This window comes from Oreochromis aureus, linkage group 22 (assembly GCF_013358895.1).
Source record: "Oreochromis aureus strain Israel breed Guangdong linkage group 22, ZZ_aureus, whole genome shotgun sequence".
Lineage (NCBI taxonomy): Eukaryota > Metazoa > Chordata > Actinopteri > Cichliformes > Cichlidae > Oreochromis > Oreochromis aureus.
The window spans coordinates 32,296,973-32,317,447 of record NC_052962.1 but is presented as its reverse complement, the minus strand read 5'-3'; the positions used below and the strand labels follow the sequence as shown (position 1 = coordinate 32,317,447).

At 39.4% G+C, this 20,475-nt stretch overlaps 2 protein-coding genes across 2 annotated transcripts; both read left to right on the top strand.

Annotated features, from left to right (window-relative positions):
- Positions 1 to 495: 495 nt before the first annotated feature.
- On the top strand, positions 496 to 4,041 carry LOC116324040 (proteasome subunit beta type-9). The gene is made up of 6 exons (XM_031744585.2): positions 496 to 745; positions 886 to 953; positions 1,151 to 1,282; positions 3,078 to 3,207; positions 3,432 to 3,573; positions 3,792 to 4,041. The coding sequence occupies exons 1-6, from the start codon at positions 695 to 697 to the stop codon at positions 3,917 to 3,919; spliced, it is 651 nt and encodes a 216-aa protein (XP_031600445.1). The 5' UTR covers positions 496 to 694; the 3' UTR covers positions 3,920 to 4,041.
- Positions 4,042 to 4,183: 142 nt separating this feature from the next.
- LOC116324041 (antigen peptide transporter 2-like) lies at positions 4,184 to 12,659 on the top strand. The gene is made up of 11 exons (XM_031744586.2): positions 4,184 to 5,487; positions 5,788 to 5,902; positions 5,993 to 6,123; positions 6,365 to 6,570; positions 7,768 to 7,965; positions 8,057 to 8,185; positions 8,332 to 8,520; positions 8,613 to 8,786; positions 9,226 to 9,385; positions 10,566 to 10,702; positions 12,298 to 12,659. The coding sequence occupies exons 1-11, from the start codon at positions 4,974 to 4,976 to the stop codon at positions 12,502 to 12,504; spliced, it is 2,160 nt and encodes a 719-aa protein (XP_031600446.2). The 5' UTR covers positions 4,184 to 4,973; the 3' UTR covers positions 12,505 to 12,659.
- Positions 12,660 to 20,475: the final 7,816 nt, after the last annotated feature.

Below are 20,475 nucleotides of genomic sequence, written 5' to 3'. Positions count from 1 at the left end.
ATGTAAGTCAGTCATTGTGCTCAGATCAAGAACTACAATTGCATACTCAGTCATCCAAGGAAAAATTCCTCTCCTAATTTTCCCTGTATGTTGTGGTTTTCAAACCTCCTGATGTTTTTCCCATGGATTTAAATGCAGACGTCACCTTAGTCACTATTAAACACCATCTAGCTGAGCTGTCTTTAACTCTGCCATCTGTGTCCCAACAATATCAGTCACAAAGATTAATATGACTCTCTCTTTTGCGCTTATTATCTTGATAAAGAATAAGCTGGGCCTTTTTATTCATGCCACAGAACACGATTTGATGCTAACTGCCATTGTTGCACTATTTAATGTTTTCTAGTACCCCACAATTTAAAAAAATAAAAATCAAGAAACTCAAATGTGCACTTACAGAGAAGTATAACCTACTTAACTATATAGCTCACTGAATTACAGGCTGTGACGCTGCAGTGTTGGAACAATTTAACTTTCAGTTTCGAACTTATTCAGGAAAACATGGCGTCCGTCTAAAACTTGATTCTAGAGCTGATATGCTAAATCAGCGTCGCTGAAAATAAAGTTAGAGCTTGTAAAAGGTTTTCAAAAGCCTAAAATCGGAGTTCCTCGAATAACCGTTTCACTTCACGTTTGGAGTTACCTGGAGTTAGAGCTGTCGGTTTCTTTACCGAGGTCTCAGCAGTACAGCACCATGTTAGAAGAAACGGGACCAGAATGGCTCTCCGAGGAGGTGAAAACAGGAGTAAGTATTTTTCTTGTTAACGATTTTCAGACTTGTTTGTCGCGGCGCAGCTCTGTATCTGACTTCGTGGGCCATGTGCAGAAATTACAGCTAAAGAGACGTTTAATGAATTCTCGATAATGTTTTTCTTTTGTTCGCAGACAACTATTATCGCCATAGAGTTTGATGGTGGGGTCGTACTGGGGTCTGATTCTCGAGTGTCTGCTGGGTAAGTCCGTGGCTGCGCGCATGTACCCGTTTGCATCAATGTTATGGATTTTGTCTAAATAATAGGGATACTATTGTTATTGTAATATAAGGAATTGTTTAGTTCCTTATGCACTAGTTTCCTCACAGTTCTTTGTTCCTCTTGTTTTCAATTAACTTTTTAACTTAACGTACACTCACCATCTATCCTCGGTGCAGGGCATCGGTGGTGAACAGGGTGATGAACAAACTTTCTCCCCTCCATGATAAGATCTACTGTGCTCTGTCAGGATCTGCAGCAGACGCTCAGACCATCGCTGAAATAGTCAACTACCAGCTGGATGTGCACAGGTAAATGCACAAAGTAGTGAAAGTAAACTAGCAGGCAGGATTTTCATTTCATTCATTCATAAGGATATAATATAGTGGTAAAACTATATCTTCTTCCTCTAACAGGGAAGGTTAAATACACATAAAGTCAGCATTTGCATATGTCTATTTAAAACATAAGTTTAAAATCATCTTATATTGCCTTTGATTGTATTTATCTTTATTTGTTTAAAAGCTTACTCACCCACTTTCCACCAGATTTATAAGAATGTTTTATTAAGTAGTGTCTATTTTGTTTCAGGTCAAATGGAGTCATAAGTCCAACTTAAAAACACTGCTAAAGAGAGGGAACACTCAATCATTCAATTCAATTCAGTTTTATTTATACAGCGCCAAATCACAACAACAATCGCCTCTAGGCACTTTATAATGTAAGGCAGACCCTACAATAATAATCATCGATCATCACAATATAACACAAATTCAGTTAAACATCAGGGATATCAATCTGTCCAGACAGGCCAAATGCATCTAAATGTAACATCTTTGCTGGATTTCTTCCGCCCTGGGTCAGATTAGTGACCTGTCCAGGCTGTACCCTACTTCCCGCCCTATGCTACATGGGAATGGACAGATGGATTTCTTCCTGTTTCTTATGTACATGACAGATACTGTTCATTTGCTGTTTTAAGGCCTGATACTTCTTCTGTTCTCCATTTGTCCAGTTTTCTCAAGCCTTGAAGGACATGCTGAGATATACAAAGTTTTCAGCCAATTGCTCTTTGGGAATCATCCTTTTGGTGCAAGCATAGTATTTCATGCCTGAACTGTTTTGTCTCTCCATTTTTCACAGATTCAACTCAAGAAATGTGAACAATTACATATTTTTGCAACAGCCTGCTGTAACAGAATTAAAGATACAATTTAAAACACAATTTAAATTTGAATTTTTCTTGCTAGGTTATCTGTTGTGTGTAGACACAACACTGGTTCACCTCTTGAGTTAGGAGCCTTTTTGAAACCTAAGATAATTTATAGTTCAGTGCTAAGTTGCTTAACAAACAAAAAAAACATTCCTCTGAAAGTAGTCAGATACAAAGACTGGACTGAAAATGACTAAACAAAGCAGCCGATGTCCAAAGAACTTTAAAAGACTTTCAGAAGGCCTAGAGAACTATTGCTCAAGACCACTTTAAAATTAGAAGAAAGTCTGGGTCCTTGGAAGAAAAATGTAAAGAACTTTAATGTATATACTCATTTTAGGAATAAGAAAACCCTTGCAACAGTCTGACCCTAAGTCTTCTGTTTAGTTTCATATCCTTCTAGTGCAGTCAGTTATCAATTATCTGTTTACATAACATACACAACAGGGATGATTTCCCGCGTCGTTCAGCGGTGCATTTGGGTAATCATGGTCTCTCACTGAACATGCTCCTGTGAGTGGCCAACATGTCATTGAGTGGGTGGGCGCATTGGCCAGCATTGTCCTTGTCTTGGAGAACATCCGCCTATGTCAAATACAATAGCAATAAAGGCAGACACAAAAATACCCATTTACATCTCTTTCAGTCTCAAAACAAACAAATAGTTTAGTAAATACCAAAAATACAATTTTATTAGTAAAAGAGGGGTTTATGGTGAAGCAAACCTTAAATCTTGCCCTAAGCGTTATTGTTGGTATTTAGAAATTTTATAATATTCCAGATTGAATTGACGTCTTTGGGGTAAAGCGCATTGGAGTACTCTGAATGTGAAATATTATGATGAATTTCTGACAGTATGTAATATTACATCACCTATCTCAATACTCTTTCAGTATTGAGATAGGTGAGGACCCTCAGGTTCGCTCAGCTGCCACTCTTGTGAGGAACATCTCATACAAATACAAAGAGGAGCTGTCAGCACATCTGATTGTTGCCGGCTGGGACAGAAGAGATGGAGGACAGGTCAGTGACCACATGTTGTCGGCTATAGGATGTCAACAATTTTAGAAATCACTGTGTAAAATGTATGTTAATAATTTCAAGCTTAATGTTTCTGTAGGTTCTACGAAGGTCTTACTGCTGCTGAATGCTTTCAATTAAATATTTTTCTGAGCCAAATTACAAATGGTCAACATTATCTGCTTCCTGTGATCTTTCCCTGTCTTCCTCTGCTCTTTGACTTTCAGGTGTTTGCAACCCTGAACGGGCTCCTGACACGTCAACCGTTTGCAGTCGGCGGCTCTGGCAGCTCATATGTTTATGGGTTTGTTGATGCTGAGTATCGGAGAGGCATAAGAAAGGAGGAGTGCCAGCAGTTTGTCGTTAACAGTAAGATTTTTGTTTTATGAAATTATTTTGTTAAAACGATTATTTGATACTGGAAAAGTAACTAGACATTTTGATGTGCCTCAACTGCTTATCCCTGCTGCTAATCCCCGTCCTTCTGTTATTTCATATTGAAATAATAGCTGAAAATTGTAGTAATATTCTGTCATGTTCTTCATTCTCATTACCTGTCTTACTGATGCTCTTATTCTGTTCTGTAGCTCTCACTTTGGCAATGAACCGTGATGGGTCCAGCGGTGGCGTGGCCTATGTTGTCACCATTGATGAACATGGCACAGAGGAGAAAGTCGTTCTAGGAAATCAATTGCCCACCTTCTTTGATCAGTGACATGTTTGATTTACTCACAGTTACTCATCTTTCAGCTACATAACTGTCAACTAACTCAGTTTGTGAGTGGAAAACGCTGAAATATGCCTTTACTTCTTAATTAAAGGAATAAAATCACTGTACTTCTTTCTGATTCCCAAAGTTGTTTCAAACATAGTATGGTATTGTGTTAGTGTAATTACATTTGATCCAAATTGCCATTAATCTTTACATAAGTTTGAAATATAACAAAAAAGTAAAAAAGAAGAAGCTTCCAGTAGGTGAACCTTTTACTGATACTAGTTGCTATTTTCATAGTGATGATGTCCACTTTCTCCACTTAAAGTCATATTACTTGTTTTATATTTTACTGAACATGAGTGCCAGGGTTCAGTAAAGTTAATATACCTTCCTTTGAAATAATGAACAGATGTTTGTTAAGCCTCTTTATATGTACACTATATTTATAACTGGAGCAACAGCAGCTATCTGAGGTATTCAGTCTGAGAAATATGTCAACAAAAAGAGAAAAGTCTGGATTATTTCATTAACTTTTCTCTGCAACTATTGAGCACTATACTATACTATAAATTAAAGTGCCAGATTGAACGCTGGTCATTTGTATGCTTACCCTAAACGAATCAGAATCAGAAAGACTTTATTTATTCCCAAGGGGCAATTAAGATACAACAGAGCAGCATGATGTTGAAGATAAGGACAGGGCATAAACAGGCAATCAGAGTGAGATAATAAATAAACACAGAAACTGAAAACCTTTAAAAAAAAAAAAAATCAAACACAATACCCACAGTGAGTGAAAGCTGAAAGATTTACAGATTTAGTTGTAATAAAAGAATATAGTGGTGGCCACTAGTAATTATACCGTATTCATATTAAAAATAGCCTGCTCTAGCTGATGAGATAGTTTTGTCCTGCTTCACTTGGTTTTGTCTTCTGTATTTTGGATTTATGGGAAACCCCTCATCCTGTAAGAAAATGAAACTGAAAGCAAACTAACCCTAAAACTCTCATCCTGCGACACAGCAGGTCATTTGAGGACGAGTGTTGCCGAAATATGGCAGCGATCACAGCAACAACAATGCGCAAAGTCGTTGCTTTTACTTTATCAGTTTCTGTCGACCTTTTGTTGTTTTACGCGTCAGGATTTGCGGTGTTTCACAGCGTCTTTGGACACTTCACGCGTGTCTGGCTCTCTGCGGCTCTCCGCTGGTTGGCACTTATCGGCGTCTCTCTGCTCACACTCGGGGTTCCCAAAGCGCTGCTGATTCGGTTTATAACGGCGCACAGTCTGCTCCCCGCGGTGTTTGAGACCGGGACCAACGCGCTTTACAGAGAGGAGAGCGAGTGCGGCCAGCTGGGAGATGTGCGCTGCTGGCTGATGTTCAGCGGCGCTTCGCTCGCTGCTGCGCTGTTTTGGGAGATCACTATCCCGGACACCGACGAAGACCCAACCGGTAAAGAGAAGAAACAAAAGGCGAGAGTGCTTTTCATGAGAGTCGTCCGCCTGTACAGACCCGACTATCTCCTGATGCTCGGAGGACTTGTGTTTCTGTCACTGGCTGTCATCTGTAAGTAGCCTACTTATTTTATCTAACAAAGCTAAAACAATGGTGCAGAGTGATTGCTTTGGACACAATTTGTAAAATCTTTAAACTGATAATCTGATTTGCTGTAATAATTATTTTTACATATAATTTTAAGACAGTACAACTTTCTCCAATAAACATTAACCTCAGACTCTATTACTCTGCTTTTGGGACACACAGGGCTAGATTTAACGTTGGTCATCATCATATATCATCATGTTAATTTGATGCAGATTTGCAGGAATGTTACATCAGACTAGCCTAACCTGTGTCTTTTCCCAGGTGAGATGTTCATCCCTTTCTACACTGGGAGAGTCATTGACATCCTTGGAAGTAATTACCAACAGAATGACTTCCTGTCTGCTCTTCTCTTCATGGGGCTTTACTCTCTGGGAAGGTATGAGGCAGACTGTGTATTTCCTCTACATTTATCCTCTGTCTGTTCATCACAGGTAACATCTAACAGATTTTCTCTTTGATTGATTAGTTCTGTCAGTGCTGGCTGCAGAGGGGGTCTCTTACTGTGTGTGATCAACTCCTGCACATGCAGAATTAAAGTTATGCTGTTTGAAGCTTTGACCAAACAGGAAATTGGATTCTTTGAGACCATAAAGACAGGTAATATATTCTTGTAGCATAATATGCAGTTATGCTGTTTGATTACTTTTTTCCCCACTGCAAACAAGCAACAAAATAATTCAGGTCAAGATCAAAAAGTACCAAGAAAGAAGACGAAGACATTCAGAAAAGTTAGGACAATTGATTGATCAGAAGAAGTCAAAAGATAGATGGAATTGGACAGAACAGGACATGAGGAGATAACTTTTATTCTTTTTTTTTTTTCTTTTTTTTTGTGCAGGTGAAATCACATCCAGATTGTTTAAAGACACAACCTTAGTGGGAAAAACAGTGGGTTTGAATGTCAATGTGCTGCTGAGGACATTCCTTAAAACAATGGGAATGATCTACCTAATGATGAACCTTTCATGGAAGCTTACATTTCTTGTCCTGATGGAGACACCGATCACCAGCCTCTTACAGAACATCTATGACACACATTTCCAGGTACAATAAAAGACAATAATTTACTTTACTTTACAGAAACATTAAGTTATACAGGAGTTCAGTGATTCTGGCAAAGCATCAGTCAACTTAGCAGAGGAAGCAGTGGATTTCTCACACTGTAAACAGTGGGGACAGAGTGAGTTAGTGGAAGGAATACTTAAAGGATCTCCTCCATTCTTCTGGCATGATTTCTAGTAGAGGAAGCAGAGTCTCTGGATCAAGGGATGGATGGTCATGGGAGTGAGAACACTGATGTATTTAAACAGCTCCTTGGTGGCAGGACCCCTGGGATAGATGAGATTTGTTTAGAGTTCCTCAAGGTCTTGAATATTGTAGGGTTGTCTTGGTTGACATGCCCCTGCAACACTGCATGTAGTTGCTTCTGGGTGGACAAACTAGGATGATTGTTCCCCTATTTAAAGAAAAGGGACCAGAGAGTGTACTCCAAATTCAGAGGGATGACCCTCCTTCCCCTTCCCTGGGAAAGTTTATGCCAGTGTGCTGCAGAGAACAGCCTCTTCATTATTTGAACCTCAGATTCTAAAGGAATCATAAAGGAACAATGGGGGGACAATAGAAATTTTGTCCTGTGTTTCCACAAGTATGGGGTATGGGACCCTTTACTGGTGCTATCAGGGCCCTGCACAACTACAGTGAGACCTTCAGTCACATTGAGGGCAAAAGGTCAGACTTGTTTCTGTTAGGAGTTGGACTCTGCTGGGACTGCCCTTTGCTTTGTCACTTTTATGGGCAGAATTTCCAGCCAAGTTGCGGAGGGGGTCATGTTTGGTTTCCTCAGGATAACCTTTCAGTTTTTTGCAGATGATGAAGTTCTTTTGGCTTCATCAGGCAGTGACTTCCAGCTCACACTGGATTAGCAGGAACGAGAATTAGCACCTCCAAGTCTGAGGATGGAGTGCTCCTCCACTCATGGATGAGTTGCTTCTCCAAGTGGGGGAGTTTCACTTGAGGTCTTGTTTACAAGTGAGGGGAGAGTGGATCAATCTAATCTGTCTAACAGATTGTTATGGCTTCGTCAGCAGGAATGTACTGATCTATTGTGATGAAGAAAGAGAGCTGAACATTAAAGCAAAGCATTTGATTCATGGCCACTCAATCAGTCACAGACAGAGATTATGTGTATTGTAGTTAATGTATAAGATTTGTTTAATAAGTTTCCTTCTCTACTTTCCTCAGAGATTATCCTTGGCTATGCAGGGCTCACTGGCTTTGGCAAATGAAGCTGCAAATGAGGTAGTGTCTGGTATCCGTGTGGTACGAAGCTTTAACACAGAAAAACATGAAGCCCGCCATTATGACAGCCGCTTGATGGACACACATGAACTCAAGACTCAGCGGTCCACTGTCAGGGCTGTTTACCTGCTTGCACGGAGGGTGAGAAGTTTTTTCATTGTTTTTTATTTTTTGCATGTATGTGTCTTACAGATCAAGGGGTGTTAACAGTATTTTGTGTCTGTGTCTACAGTTAACTGGGTTGGCTATGCAGGTCTTTGTGTTATACTATGGCCGGCTTTTCATCCAGAGCGGACAGATAACTATGGGCAACCTGGTTTCCTTCATCCTCTATCAGTCAAATCTTGGAACCAGTATCAGGGTATCCCATAATGCTGTCTATTGTTTCCTGCCAGGTCTAGACTAAAAAGTCAGACCTTGGCTCTTTTACACTATTTTTAACATTTGATGAGTAAAAACATTAATCATTAAGTTTACCAACCCTGTCTTCTAACTGTAATTTCTCAGACACTCACCTATGTCTTTGGTGACATGCTGAACTCAGTGGGGGCTGCTGGGAAAGTGTTTGAGTATTTGGACCGAAAGGCTCTGGTCAGCACAGATGGAAAACTCAAACCTGATCAGCTGAGAGGACATATCAGCTTCAGGAATCTCAACTTTGCCTATCCTGCAAACCCCAACAAAACAGTGCTACAGGTGAGAGCGCATTAGGTGGGTGAAGGGTCATGCTATCCAGTTATACTGTAATATTATAGTCATAGCTATCTGTAATTTATCATTTGTTTTAGGACTTTTCCGTGGAGCTGAAGCCTGGTCAGATAACAGCACTTGTGGGTCCATCTGGAGAAGGAAAAAGTACCTGTGTGAGTCTGCTGGAGCGTTTCTACGAGCCTCAGGATGGAGAAATCCTGCTGGATGGAGAACCACTAAAATCCTATGATCACTGTTTCCTCCACAAGAAGGTAATTCATCATCAAAACAGCAACTGCTGATCATTGTTAAGATCTTCTGTTTTGGGTTTTTTTGTCTGGTTTTTTTCAGTTATTTTTTGGATATTTTCAAATACAACATAACATAGTTTTAAGAGAAAAGGGTTAGGATTAAGTTTTTACAAAAGCAACAGAAAGCACTATGGATTCATCTGTATGCAAAAAAATATGTATATTTTCTTGGATCTCAATTCTTTTTTGGAGCATCACGTTCCAAAGAATATTTGGATTTGGCAGCTGTAGGACATGACAATAGAGAAATAAAATCAATCAGAGAGAATTTTTAAAAGTAAGTCAAATCTGCGATTGTTATCATCATTATATTATCTATCTAACTGTATACAAAGATTATCTACATACTTCTATATAACATATTATGTTAAATGTATAAAATCATATGTGTGTTTATCAGATCTCTGTGGTGAACCAGGAGCCTGTACTTTTCTCTGGCACCATCAGACAAAACATTGAATACGGGCTTAAAGGATGCTCTCTGGATGAAATCAAGGAAGCAGCAATGAAAGTCAATGCCCATAACTTCATCATGCAGCTGGAGAAAGGCTACGATACAGGTGAACAGTTTTAACTTTCTCTCAGGCTGTTTTACATGGCTGCATGCAGACCTGGATTACATGAAGTTGTACATCTCTTGGACATCATGACACTGTAGTTACATGTAGTGCATTTACCATGCACTGGTTCTTATATAGCTCTTTTTACTCTTATGACAACGTAAAGCACTTTATACAACTTGCCTTATTGACACACAATCATACAAGCACTTTAACACTCCGAGGGGCGCACTGGAGTAACTTTAGGTTAGTATCTTGCCCCAGGATTTTCAGCACACAGACTGGAGCAGCTGGTCTCCAGTCTGCAACTTTTGGTTTAATAAATGACCTGCAGCCAGTAGGCAGAGCAGGTTTTATATGGTAAAAATATATACTGTTACGTTCTTTGTCTAGGCGAGTCTTGAACGCAACAAGAAGTTGGCCCACTCACACACCACCCACGCAAGAACACAAACAACAATATCTTTTTAAAGTGCTAAGCAGCCATTTATTTTCTTCAGCAGTGAGCAGTGCCAAAAATAACAAACAAAACTCCCTAATGGTCCCTACGCTTTCCTACACAAAATGAAAACCAAACAAAAGACAATTCACTTACCTAACTTCCTAAACGAAAAACAGGAGAAAACGTAATCAACAAAAATGGCTTCTCACGCCTACTAGGCTGCTGCAGTGAAGGATATATACAAGGTGAACAAAATGTACGATCGCTCCTTGACAAATCTATTTACAGCTATTTACAAAATTGACATAACAACGCCAGACACACACACACGAGGTTATACTTGCTAATCACTTTGTCAAAGAAACTCTACACTGCAACGAATCAACACACAGGTTCTTGGTTGGACAGTGGAGGTTAGGAGAGAGGGGGCCAGGTGGCTGTCATCTGGTAGTTAAATACTGGAGGTGATTAGCCAATTATCCAATCCGAGGATAGGCAGAGACTCCACCCAGCTACTCAGCAGGCACGCCCAGGTGTCCACCTCCTAAGAGAGAAGAGGGAAGAAACCCACAGCCATCCTCTGGTGGGAGGAGTCACTCATAAAGCAAACACAACATTGGATCATAACAATACATTTACTATTTTGGAGTCCAAGGGTCATTGGTGCTTTGCTGTTTTTAAACTTTTAGAGATGAAATCCAAATCTGTTCTGATTTTATGATGTTGTCCATTTCTCAGAGGTGGGTGAAGGTGGAGGTCAGTTATCCAAGAGTGAGAGGCAGCGGATCGCCATCGCTCGAGCTCTCATCAGACGGCCCCTGGTCCTCATTCTGGATGAAATCACCAGCTCTCTGGATGCTGAGAATGAAAACAAGGTATGTTGTAAAGGGAACCTTTAGGACCAGAAACCTCTGAGTTCATTTTTTGAAACATGTCTGATACTACAGATTATACAGGTCTGCAAAAAAATTAATAAAATAAAAAAAAATTCAAGTGCATGGGATATTTTTGGTAAACGTTATGTTTTTTTAGGGAGCTGAATCCAAAAATGATTTCCATTTCCCTCCATCATGTACAATTTTTTTGCAAAACATGAGGAATTTACATTAAAAAAAAGCACAACAGTGATGAAAAAGATCAATACTATATTACAATTAACTATGCATAATTTTTCTGAGATTCCTTACCTTTCGTTATGAATACAATAAACCTGTTGGGAGATGATCATCAGAGCTCCTAATAATAACCACTGCAGCCAAACAGAGTGCCTGACGAGCCCAGTTGTAAGTAAGCTATTAAGACTCGACTGTACACCGTGTTCGTGTTTTCCTCCCAAACAATAAGTTCCGTTGGAGCAGCCTTTCAACGCCTCTCTCTGTCTCTCGCTAGCAAAGTTGACCCACACAACAAAGTAAAGCTAGTTTTCAGCTACGAGCCCGACACGGAACCCGACGTATTAGCCAGAGGTCCCTTTACTAGCAGCAGAGGTGACTCTTGGTCTTCCTTTCCTGGGGCGATCCTCATGCGAGCCAGTTTCGTCGTAGTGCTTGATGGTTTTTGTGACTTGCTAAGTTTTAGCAATTTTCCAGACTGACTGACCTTCAATTCCTAAAGAATGATGGACTGTCGTTTGTCTTTACATAGCTGATGGTTCTTACCATAATATGAATTCTATCAGTTGTCAAATAGGGCTGTCAGCTGTGTACCAGCCTGACTTTTGCACAACACAGCTGATGATCCCAACCCCATTAAAAAGGCAAGAAATTCCACAAATGAACCCTGACAAGGCACACCTGTGAAACAAAGCAAAGAGTGTCTACTTTGAGGAATCTAAAATATAAAACATATTCAGACTTATTTATCAATTTTCTCTTTGCTACATAATTCCATATATCTGGCTTCATATTTTTGATGTCTTCGGTATGTATCTACAATGTAGACAGCAGTAAAAATAAAGAAAAACCATTGAATGAGAAGGCGTGTCCAAACTTTTGACTGGTAGTGTATGGCTCAACAATCATGCAGCTGCATGATTGGAGTATAGGAATTACAAAGCAACATAAATCTGAAGAACACATGTAGTACCTTTATCCTTTCACAATTTATCCTTTCACAAAAATAAACATACTCACAAAGTTAAAAAACACACTACTAATATTATTTAAGATCATTTGAACCATATATTATTTTATAAGAATATATTTATTTTAAAAGAACAGTATGTTGTTAAAACTTGTAAAATATTCTTATCCCTCACTCTTTATGTTAGATCAACTATTGTTTTGTTATGAAATTAGCTTATTTTTTTTTAAATTGTCCTAATAATGGGAATGGTCCATTTTTCAAATTCCTTTTGTGTCTAGAATATAACCAAAACTTTCTCCTGACATCCGTAACCCTGCTGTGACCTAAAAATAGAATCACGAGGTGGACAACTAATAATATATTTTTTCCTTCTGCCTCTGCACAGATCCAACAGTCTCTCTCTAGCATCCCCAACCAGACCCTTCTGGTGATCGCTCACAGGCTGAAGACCATCGAGAACGCAGATCAGATCGTTGTTGTAAGTGGCGGCAAAGTTAAAGAGCGAGGGACTCACAGGGAGCTGATGGACATGAAAGGAAGCTACTACAAACTGAGAGAGGAGCTCTTCACTGAAGGAAACTCTCCACAGTGAGAAACCTCTGAGTCTGTGCTGAAGCTCGATGTCCTGAGATCATTGTGTGTAAAACTCTGCTGCAAACAGATGTGTGAGAACAAGACGGAGCTTATGTAAATATTGAATATATGTTGTTTTGTAAATATTGGTAATAAACCTTTAATTAAATTATACATGTGTGATTTTTTCTTGGCTAGATGTCTTCATGATATATTCTTGTTCCATTTCCTGGCTTTTGATAAAGGTGAATAAATGTGTAACACATCAAATGTATGACGCCATAAACCTTCATTTATCATTAATCAAAGAGATCAAAGGTTACTTTATTTCCCTCCAAAAACTTTGATAAATTCATCTCAGACTCATCTAAATGTGCTGGATTGTATTCCCATATTTACTTTAAAAAACCTTTCACTGGACATTTAATGGTTTTGGCCATTTGATACGTTTTTTCCCAATGAAGGAAAAACTGAGATGGTCACATTTTCAAAATGCCACAAAACTGGTGCAGCTAAAATTTAAATAATAGTACCCTGTTACTTTACTGTGGGTCAGACAGGAGAAACAATTAAAAAATAATAATTAATTGTACTAAACGCCTAAATTACATAAATACTCATGCTTGTAGTAATCTAAAGGCTTCTGTGACACAGATCAGTGCCTCTCCTGTTGATCGCGTCTCTGGTATCTCTGGTTTTGAAGGATCTAACTGCATTTTGATGCCCAGAATGAAAATGAAAGAATTTTCGATGCTGCCATCAAATCTAAGCGAGGGTTGGGTTTTATTGTTCGAGCTGGTGGAAACTCCCCGAGTGTCAGAGCTGTTTTTACTGTCAGTTAAGTTTTCTGGAAAGTTGCCTGATGCCATAAACACAAAACACAGCAAAACACCAACCCCCCCTATCGACAAAGATCAGACACATCTGAACCAACATGTCGCCATTTGGTCATCAGTCTGTGAATCCACAAAATGGCGGCCGGGGTCAGGTGACTCAAACAGGGTCCGCATTTGTTTCTTTTGATCATTAATGAACGTTAAAACTTAACCAGCGCTGTGGCTTTAAAGTTTTATGAACGTGTTGTATTTGTATATACTGGAGCCCACAACTAAATACTGTGTACTAAAACCTTGTTAACACTGCACGTGTATCAGAGTAATTTATAAAAGATGACATGAAAACTCAAACAATGGAAACATCACTCACACATTAGGATGTTGCACTAAAACCACAGTGTCTGCTAACGACAGATCATTTAAAACATGCAAAGTTTAATCATCTTCATTTTTAGCTCGTCTTGGTGCCATATTTTCCCCTAACATTAGATTAACTTATTTTCATTAGCGGGGGGTAATATTCTCGTCCAGGAGTGACATTTGGTCTTTTATTTTCGCCTAAATCTCCGTGTCACAGTCCATCTGAAAACAAAGACTTTTCTTTGATGTTTAAACTCTGATAGTTTGGAGTTCCCAGGTTTCTGCTGCGAGTGTGACTCACTGCTAATCTTGGCTGTTTCCCATCCACAATCCTGCACCGCCTGCAGGTTAGGAAGGCAGGAGGGCACAAACTTCCATCCACCATCTTAGGCTGACACTGAACTCCGAGTCACAAAATGGCCGACGCGTGAAACTAAAGTTAGACACTCGGTAAAATGAAAGACGATTCCCCCATAGCGCTGGCATAAAACCAAAGAGTTGTGTATATGGTGGAGACTCAATGTGCACCTATAAATATGTTTATGTACTGTATAAGAATCTGTGTTTCTCTGTGTGAGTGTTTGTGTCTGTGTGTTTGTGCCTCGAAGCTTTTGCCTAATCACGTCAGCACCACACACTGCACCACACCACCGAGGTGGAAAGTCCCCGCTCTTCATGCTTTCACTTTCTTTTTATTTGATAATGCTTTTTATTCTGTACCAAACTTATCCAAACCACAGACACGCCCAAAGTCTTGTGACCAAAAACACTGTCTGCGAGTCTCTTTTTTAAAAAAAATACATACACCAATAAATCATTATCACCACTGAACTGAACAATATCGATCATGTAGCTACAGAGGATCGCTTTAAAGGTAAAAACTTCCTCCTGGTGTTTATGTGGATGTTATTTTGCCACGCACCACCCACTGAAACACTGCTGCAGACCGAGTGTAACTGGTTTTATTTTTACGCTGTGCTTTGAAGGCTGACAAGGTTTAATCTGATAAGACAGTGACATCACTTTTCTAGAAGATGCATCTAAAAGAAATATAAAAACAGTCATGTTAAAATGTGCACTAACAGCAGCGCCCCTCCACACATCAAAAACGTGAACTGTAGCACAAATTCACAGATCCCAGTCTGAGCAAGGATTCCGATCCACAGAGGGTCGACCTGCAGACCCAAAGCCTCCATCACCAATGTCAAGGCAGAACAGGACACATGCAGAGCTCCTGTCTCCATCCATACCGTCATGCTTCACAGCTGCACAGTATTACATATTTTTAATCATAATCATTATTCCAAGTGAATCAGTTTGTCTTTTCCTCTACAAAAACACCAATCAATCATTTATACCACTAAACTGAACAATATTGATCATGTTGTTACCAAGCATCGTTCTGCAGGAAAATATTGTGTTTGCAGGAACTGGTCCATTCGTTTGGCAACAATAACAGACAGCTAACAGGCGCCATTTATGATCCTGGTGATTTATGGCACTACACTTTATAAATAGATTTTAAAAAATGTTATAGGCTTTGATTTTATTGTAATTTTCACTTCTGATCACTACATTTTAATATTTTGCAGAAAACATAGCTAACAGAACTGCTGCAAAGGCCTTCTGACAATGAAAACATCTCAGCTGAATCAAGTTACCTCCTTTTGGCTAAAAATGATTGAAAACCACATTTAATAGACGTTTTAAAATATTGTTGATCGATAAAGGAAATATTTTAAGTATGATGAAAACAAACTGAGTTTCAAGTTTGGTGGATTTGACACCTGACAGTTGTTTTTGTGCCTTACTGCATATTTGACATTATTTAGTCCAGTCTGCAGGCCAAACAACTAAAACTGAACTACATGGATGTTTTTCTGTGTTGTACACATTCATATTTTTGTCATTTGATCAACAGTCTGTAGTTTGGTTTGATTAGACTAACTAAACTAGGGCACACTGACAGTACAGGAACAAACTTGTGTCCTTTGGAGCTTCATCGGGGTCAAAATGCCGGCTGACCTGCAAATATTTATTCTCTACAGTTTCCACCGTTGAGAAAACAGCTCTCCCTTTATTATGTCAGGTGTGCACGATCAAATAAAGTTTTGCATCATTCATTTTCTATTGTATTTTCTGTCACTGAAACACTTTGCTTGCTGTGTCCATGCAGCAGCACAGACTGACAGACTCTGCAGAGTCATCTTCACAGGCTGGACTCAGTATAACATTACACTCACTTCTCTTCTCTCTAAATCAAATGCATCAAATCAGCCGGTGCAGCACGAAGCGCAACAGAAATGACACCAGTGCAGCTTTATGTCCAAAACGCCATCACGTGTTGTTTGAAACATGAGAACATGAGTTTGAACACAGCAGAAACGAGCAGAAAAGGATTAGAACAGACATGAGCAACATGCTGCTATTTTAAACCTGAAATCATCACTGATCTTAGAGAATAAGGTGATTCTTGACAATTATTTCAATCTACAGTTTTTCCTGCAGTAATAACAGCTGCATGTCTTCACTGTGGGGTATTTTGTATAGTTTTATTGTCACGTAAACCCCCCAGACTTCTGTGAATCCCCCAAATGATCGCAGGAGTTGCAACATTTAAGGCAGGACATTTGTAAGATTACAGTCGAGAAGTCGTTTCCCAGTTTGATAGCAATGAAATATCCAATCAAACACATGCTGTGTCATGCGGTCAGCTGGGGGAAGTCCCGGCAAAAATACTGAAGCTCTGATCTGAGGTCTGCTGTTGAGTCCAGAGAAAAAAAAAAACAGAAACCAATCCTTTACCAGCAAAACAAAACACATGACCTGGATCTGTGATAAAGGCAGAGTAAGAGCGCCGCGCCTGGCTGTGTCTGGCACTTTACCAGCAGCCATGTGACTTACTGTAAGCCTGGCAGTTTGGTAAAGTTGGGGACTCTCAGAGAGCACTGAGAGGACTGACTGCAGATGACTGACATCTAGTGAGAGAAAAACAGAGCTGAGACTGGAAAACAAACAGTTCTCACTCATAAACCACAACAAGTGGTTATAGGCAGTGCTGCCACGCTTCTCAAACCCGTCAAGGCTCTTTGTTATTATGTTATGATCAGTGACAACAGTGTTTGAATCCACAGCAGCTCACAGAAACCCAACAAAACCAGATCAAACTGTGGCAACAGACAGAGAAAGCAACTTTTCCTGCTTATAGAAAACTATAATGTGATTTATTTCTGAGTGTGTGACTCACTTTACATATAGTTTTAGCTCTCTATATTTCTCTATATTTCAGCAGCTCTACAGAAACCTCATTATGTTCTTGGACTCTGTGAGAGGGCCTGACACAGAAGCTTTACTCAAAGGTCACATGAGGACAGGCAGGCGTTCAGGATGTCAGAGCTGGTGGGAGGATTTACTTAAAGTAGAGCTGTGATAAAGAGCATTAGAAGACCAACAGACCCCCAAAGTGCTGATCTGCAGAACTTTCACCAGAAAACCGAACACGTGACTTCCTGTAATTCAGCTGCTCAGCTGCACTCTGTCACTCTGGCTGCCTTATATCTGGGCAAAATAATAGATATTTAGTTTCCCACTGAAAGTATTGTATTAACACTGTTGTTAAAACTAAGCATTACTCACACTCACACTTCTATTTGAAATTCTTCCCAAACTGCTCAGAAACACCAGATTAAAAACAAACTGGGACACCTGTGGACCAGTTTGGTTTAGCTCGTCTGTTTTTTATGCCAGTTCACTAGAACAGATTTCAAAATCCCAAAACTTCCACATTAAAATATTCTTAAAATTATTTCATAACAAAACATTTGCATTATAATAAACAGCATGCTGTTTTTAGTAGCAAATATTCTTATTCATGCTTTGTATTATATCAAATAGTGTTTTGTTATGAAATTAATTGCTTTTTAAAAATGTCAATAATTGGAGCGGTGTATTATTACATTCAATCCCTGTATGACTAACACTGTCTTCTGACATCCTTTAGCCCTGTTTCACTTTAAAGCAGATTCACCAGCTGGATTATAAACATTTCTTTCTGACTCTCACAGATTCAACAGTTTCCCTCTAACATCCCCAACCAGATCATTTTGTTGAGATCACACGCTGAAGACCATCGAGAAGGCAGATCAGGTTGTTGTTGCAGAAAAGTTGGGAACCAGGAGCTGATGGAAGCTTTTCACTGAAAGAAACTCACCACAGTAACAAATTGATAAGTCTCTGCTGAGATCATTGTTCTGCAAAACTGTGCAGCATAAAGATGTGTGAGAATGTACTGGAGCTTAAGTAAATATTTAATAAATGTTGTTTTGTATTTACTGCAATTAAAGGTGAATAAATGATTGACACACATACGGGAAAAACCACAAACCTTAATTTATGATCAGAGAGACCAAAGGTTGCTTTATTGGTACTTTATATCCCAAATAAAGATTAATAAACAGCATCAGAGATTAATCTAAACGTGTTATGGAATTATTTTTTATGCTTTGTGTCCCACATTTATTTAAAATAAAACCTTAAATACATTCACAGGACATTTAAATGACTGCGCAGTGAGAACAATGGATTTGGCTGAAAGGTGATCCTGTTTTTTTTACTGAAGTAAAAACTGATGGTGCCACTAAATGGGTGTGACTGTAGTTATGTAATATAAGAGTGCACAGTTCACTGTATGAAAAGGGGAAAAACATAAATGGTTAACAAACGTGAAAAATTGAATCCTTCATTAACATTAAGAACATAAATATTCTAGAATTTCTGTTATTCAGCACAGTTACAGGATCTAAGGGCTGCTGTGATCGCTGTGTGTCGTGTTTTTTAACTCTGGTTTTCAACCATCGAACTGCATTTTGATGCAATGAATCAAAAAATGAAAGAAACTGATGAATGCCTTCATATCTAATGGAAAGTCCCTGACTGTCAATGCTGTTTGTTTTTGGAAAACTACCAGATCACCTCCTTCAAACAGCATAACACCAACCCCCTCTGTCGACAAAGATCAGCCTCAGTTTGACCAACCCGTGTCGCCATTTTGTCACCTTTCCGTGCATCTACAAAATGGCACCTCAGGTCACAGCCGGACATCAGTCAGTGTTTGTTTCTATGTAACGTTAATAAACTTTTATCATCTTTAAAGTTTAGCCAGTGTTGAGGACTTTAGGAATGTGGTCTGCACAGCTAAAGACAACCTTCTGAACAACACAGGTATATTTAATATCTACCTGTAGACGGGCTTTGCTGCATTATTTTCCCCCAAACTTTGGAGCTACTTATTCTCTAAACTCTGACAGCTGCCAGGTTTTTGGGCAGCATGACTCATTATTATACTTGGCTGCTTCCCATCAGGAGTCACGAGACAGGCGGGCACAAAATTACAGACCACCATCTTAGGCTGACAATCAACACACATCCAGTCACAAAATGGCCGACAACCATGTAAAGAATGTTTGATACCCAGTGAGGTAAAAGATGATCCCCTCCATCACCACTAAAGAAAGAGTCGTGTTTATACTCAAACGTGCACCTGTAAATATTTTAACGTATACGTGTTTGTGTGTGTGTGTGCGCACGATTGTCTTTGTGTTCGTATGTACGTGCGTTTGTGTCTCGAAGCTTTTGCCTAATCAGCGTAGCGCCATATCACCACACCGCTGAGGCGGGAAGTCCCCGCTCTGCATGCTTTCACTTTCCTTTTTGTGTAATGCTTTTTATTCAACACCAAACTCAACCACACCAAAACACGCCCAAAGTCTTGTTACTGAAAACATGTCTGTGATTCTCTTTTATAGTTTTTGTTGGTTTTTTGTTTTTTGCAGTGCTTTACATCAGTCAGCCACGTCAATAATATCACTAAAGTGAATAATATTGATAATCTGATTTCAGAGCTTTGTTCTGCAGGTAAATATTTCCTGCTGGTGTTTATGCAGATGTTTCTTCGCCACGTTCCACCGACTGAAACGCTGCTGCAGACCGAGTGGAACAGGTTTTATTTTTACTCTGTGCTGTGAAGGACGGCGAAGTTTAATCTGATGACAGACACTGACATCATAAATTTAACTGCAACAAATATCTCAGAAAATTATGATGTCAGAAATATGAAAACACTCATGTTAAAATTTATGCACCTCTCCAATGGCAGCGTCCTCCACTGAACCCTGCAACACTTCAAAGAAACTGACCTGATGGAGTTCACCCGACTCACAAACTCATAGATCCCAGTCTGATCTGATGGATCATGGTCAGATCATCTGAAGCCCACTGTGTAAACTCCCGGACCCAAAGGATCAAATGCCAACGTCCAAACACAGCATGACACCCTCCACAGGTCCTGTTTCCATCCTCGATTGTTCACGGTTGGACCGTGTTAGGATCTGTTAGGATGTGAGGATCCTAACATGGAGGACTTCATTTCACCAAGTGTGTGCTACACTAGTTTTAGTCTTTAAAATATTTCCTACCATGATATAGTTTATTTATTCTCCAACAACTTTTCATAGTTTTTACAGGGTCATGAAAGGATCTGGATTTGTTTATTACCCCATAAATACATGTATATGTAACATGTGTTTTTAATATTAGAGGCTTTTTAAATTCTACTTGTTATTGTAATGCTTAGTGGAAAACCGTGACTAACAAATCTAGAAGACAAACATTTACTGGTGCAGACTGGGCCTTGAGGTAGACTGGGCCAGAGCAGAGTAATTTCCTTTGGGCTCAAGATTCAAGAGCTTTATTCTCAACACAGTAGTATACACAGTATACAGTGCATCGAAATGCTG

What these genes read in the sequence shown, in the direction of transcription:
- LOC116324041 (XM_031744586.2), top strand. Translation starts at nt 4,974, where the DNA reads ATGGCAGCGATCACAGCAACAACAATGCGCAAAGTCGTTGCTTTTACT. An exon ending in TCTATGACACACATTTCCAG is followed by an intron (nt 6,571 to 7,767) that starts GTACAATAAAAG and finishes TACTTTCCTCAG; the next exon opens with AGATTATCCTTGGCTATGCA. An exon ending in CCAACAAAACAGTGCTACAG is followed by an intron (nt 8,521 to 8,612) that starts GTGAGAGCGCAT and finishes CATTTGTTTTAG; the next exon opens with GACTTTTCCGTGGAGCTGAA.
- LOC116324040 (XM_031744585.2), top strand. Translation starts at nt 695, where the DNA reads ATGTTAGAAGAAACGGGACCAGAATGGCTCTCCGAGGAGGTGAAAACA. An exon ending in CCGAGGAGGTGAAAACAGGA is followed by an intron (nt 746 to 885) that starts GTAAGTATTTTT and finishes TTTTGTTCGCAG; the next exon opens with ACAACTATTATCGCCATAGA. An exon ending in ACAGAAGAGATGGAGGACAG is followed by an intron (nt 3,208 to 3,431) that starts GTCAGTGACCAC and finishes TTTGACTTTCAG; the next exon opens with GTGTTTGCAACCCTGAACGG.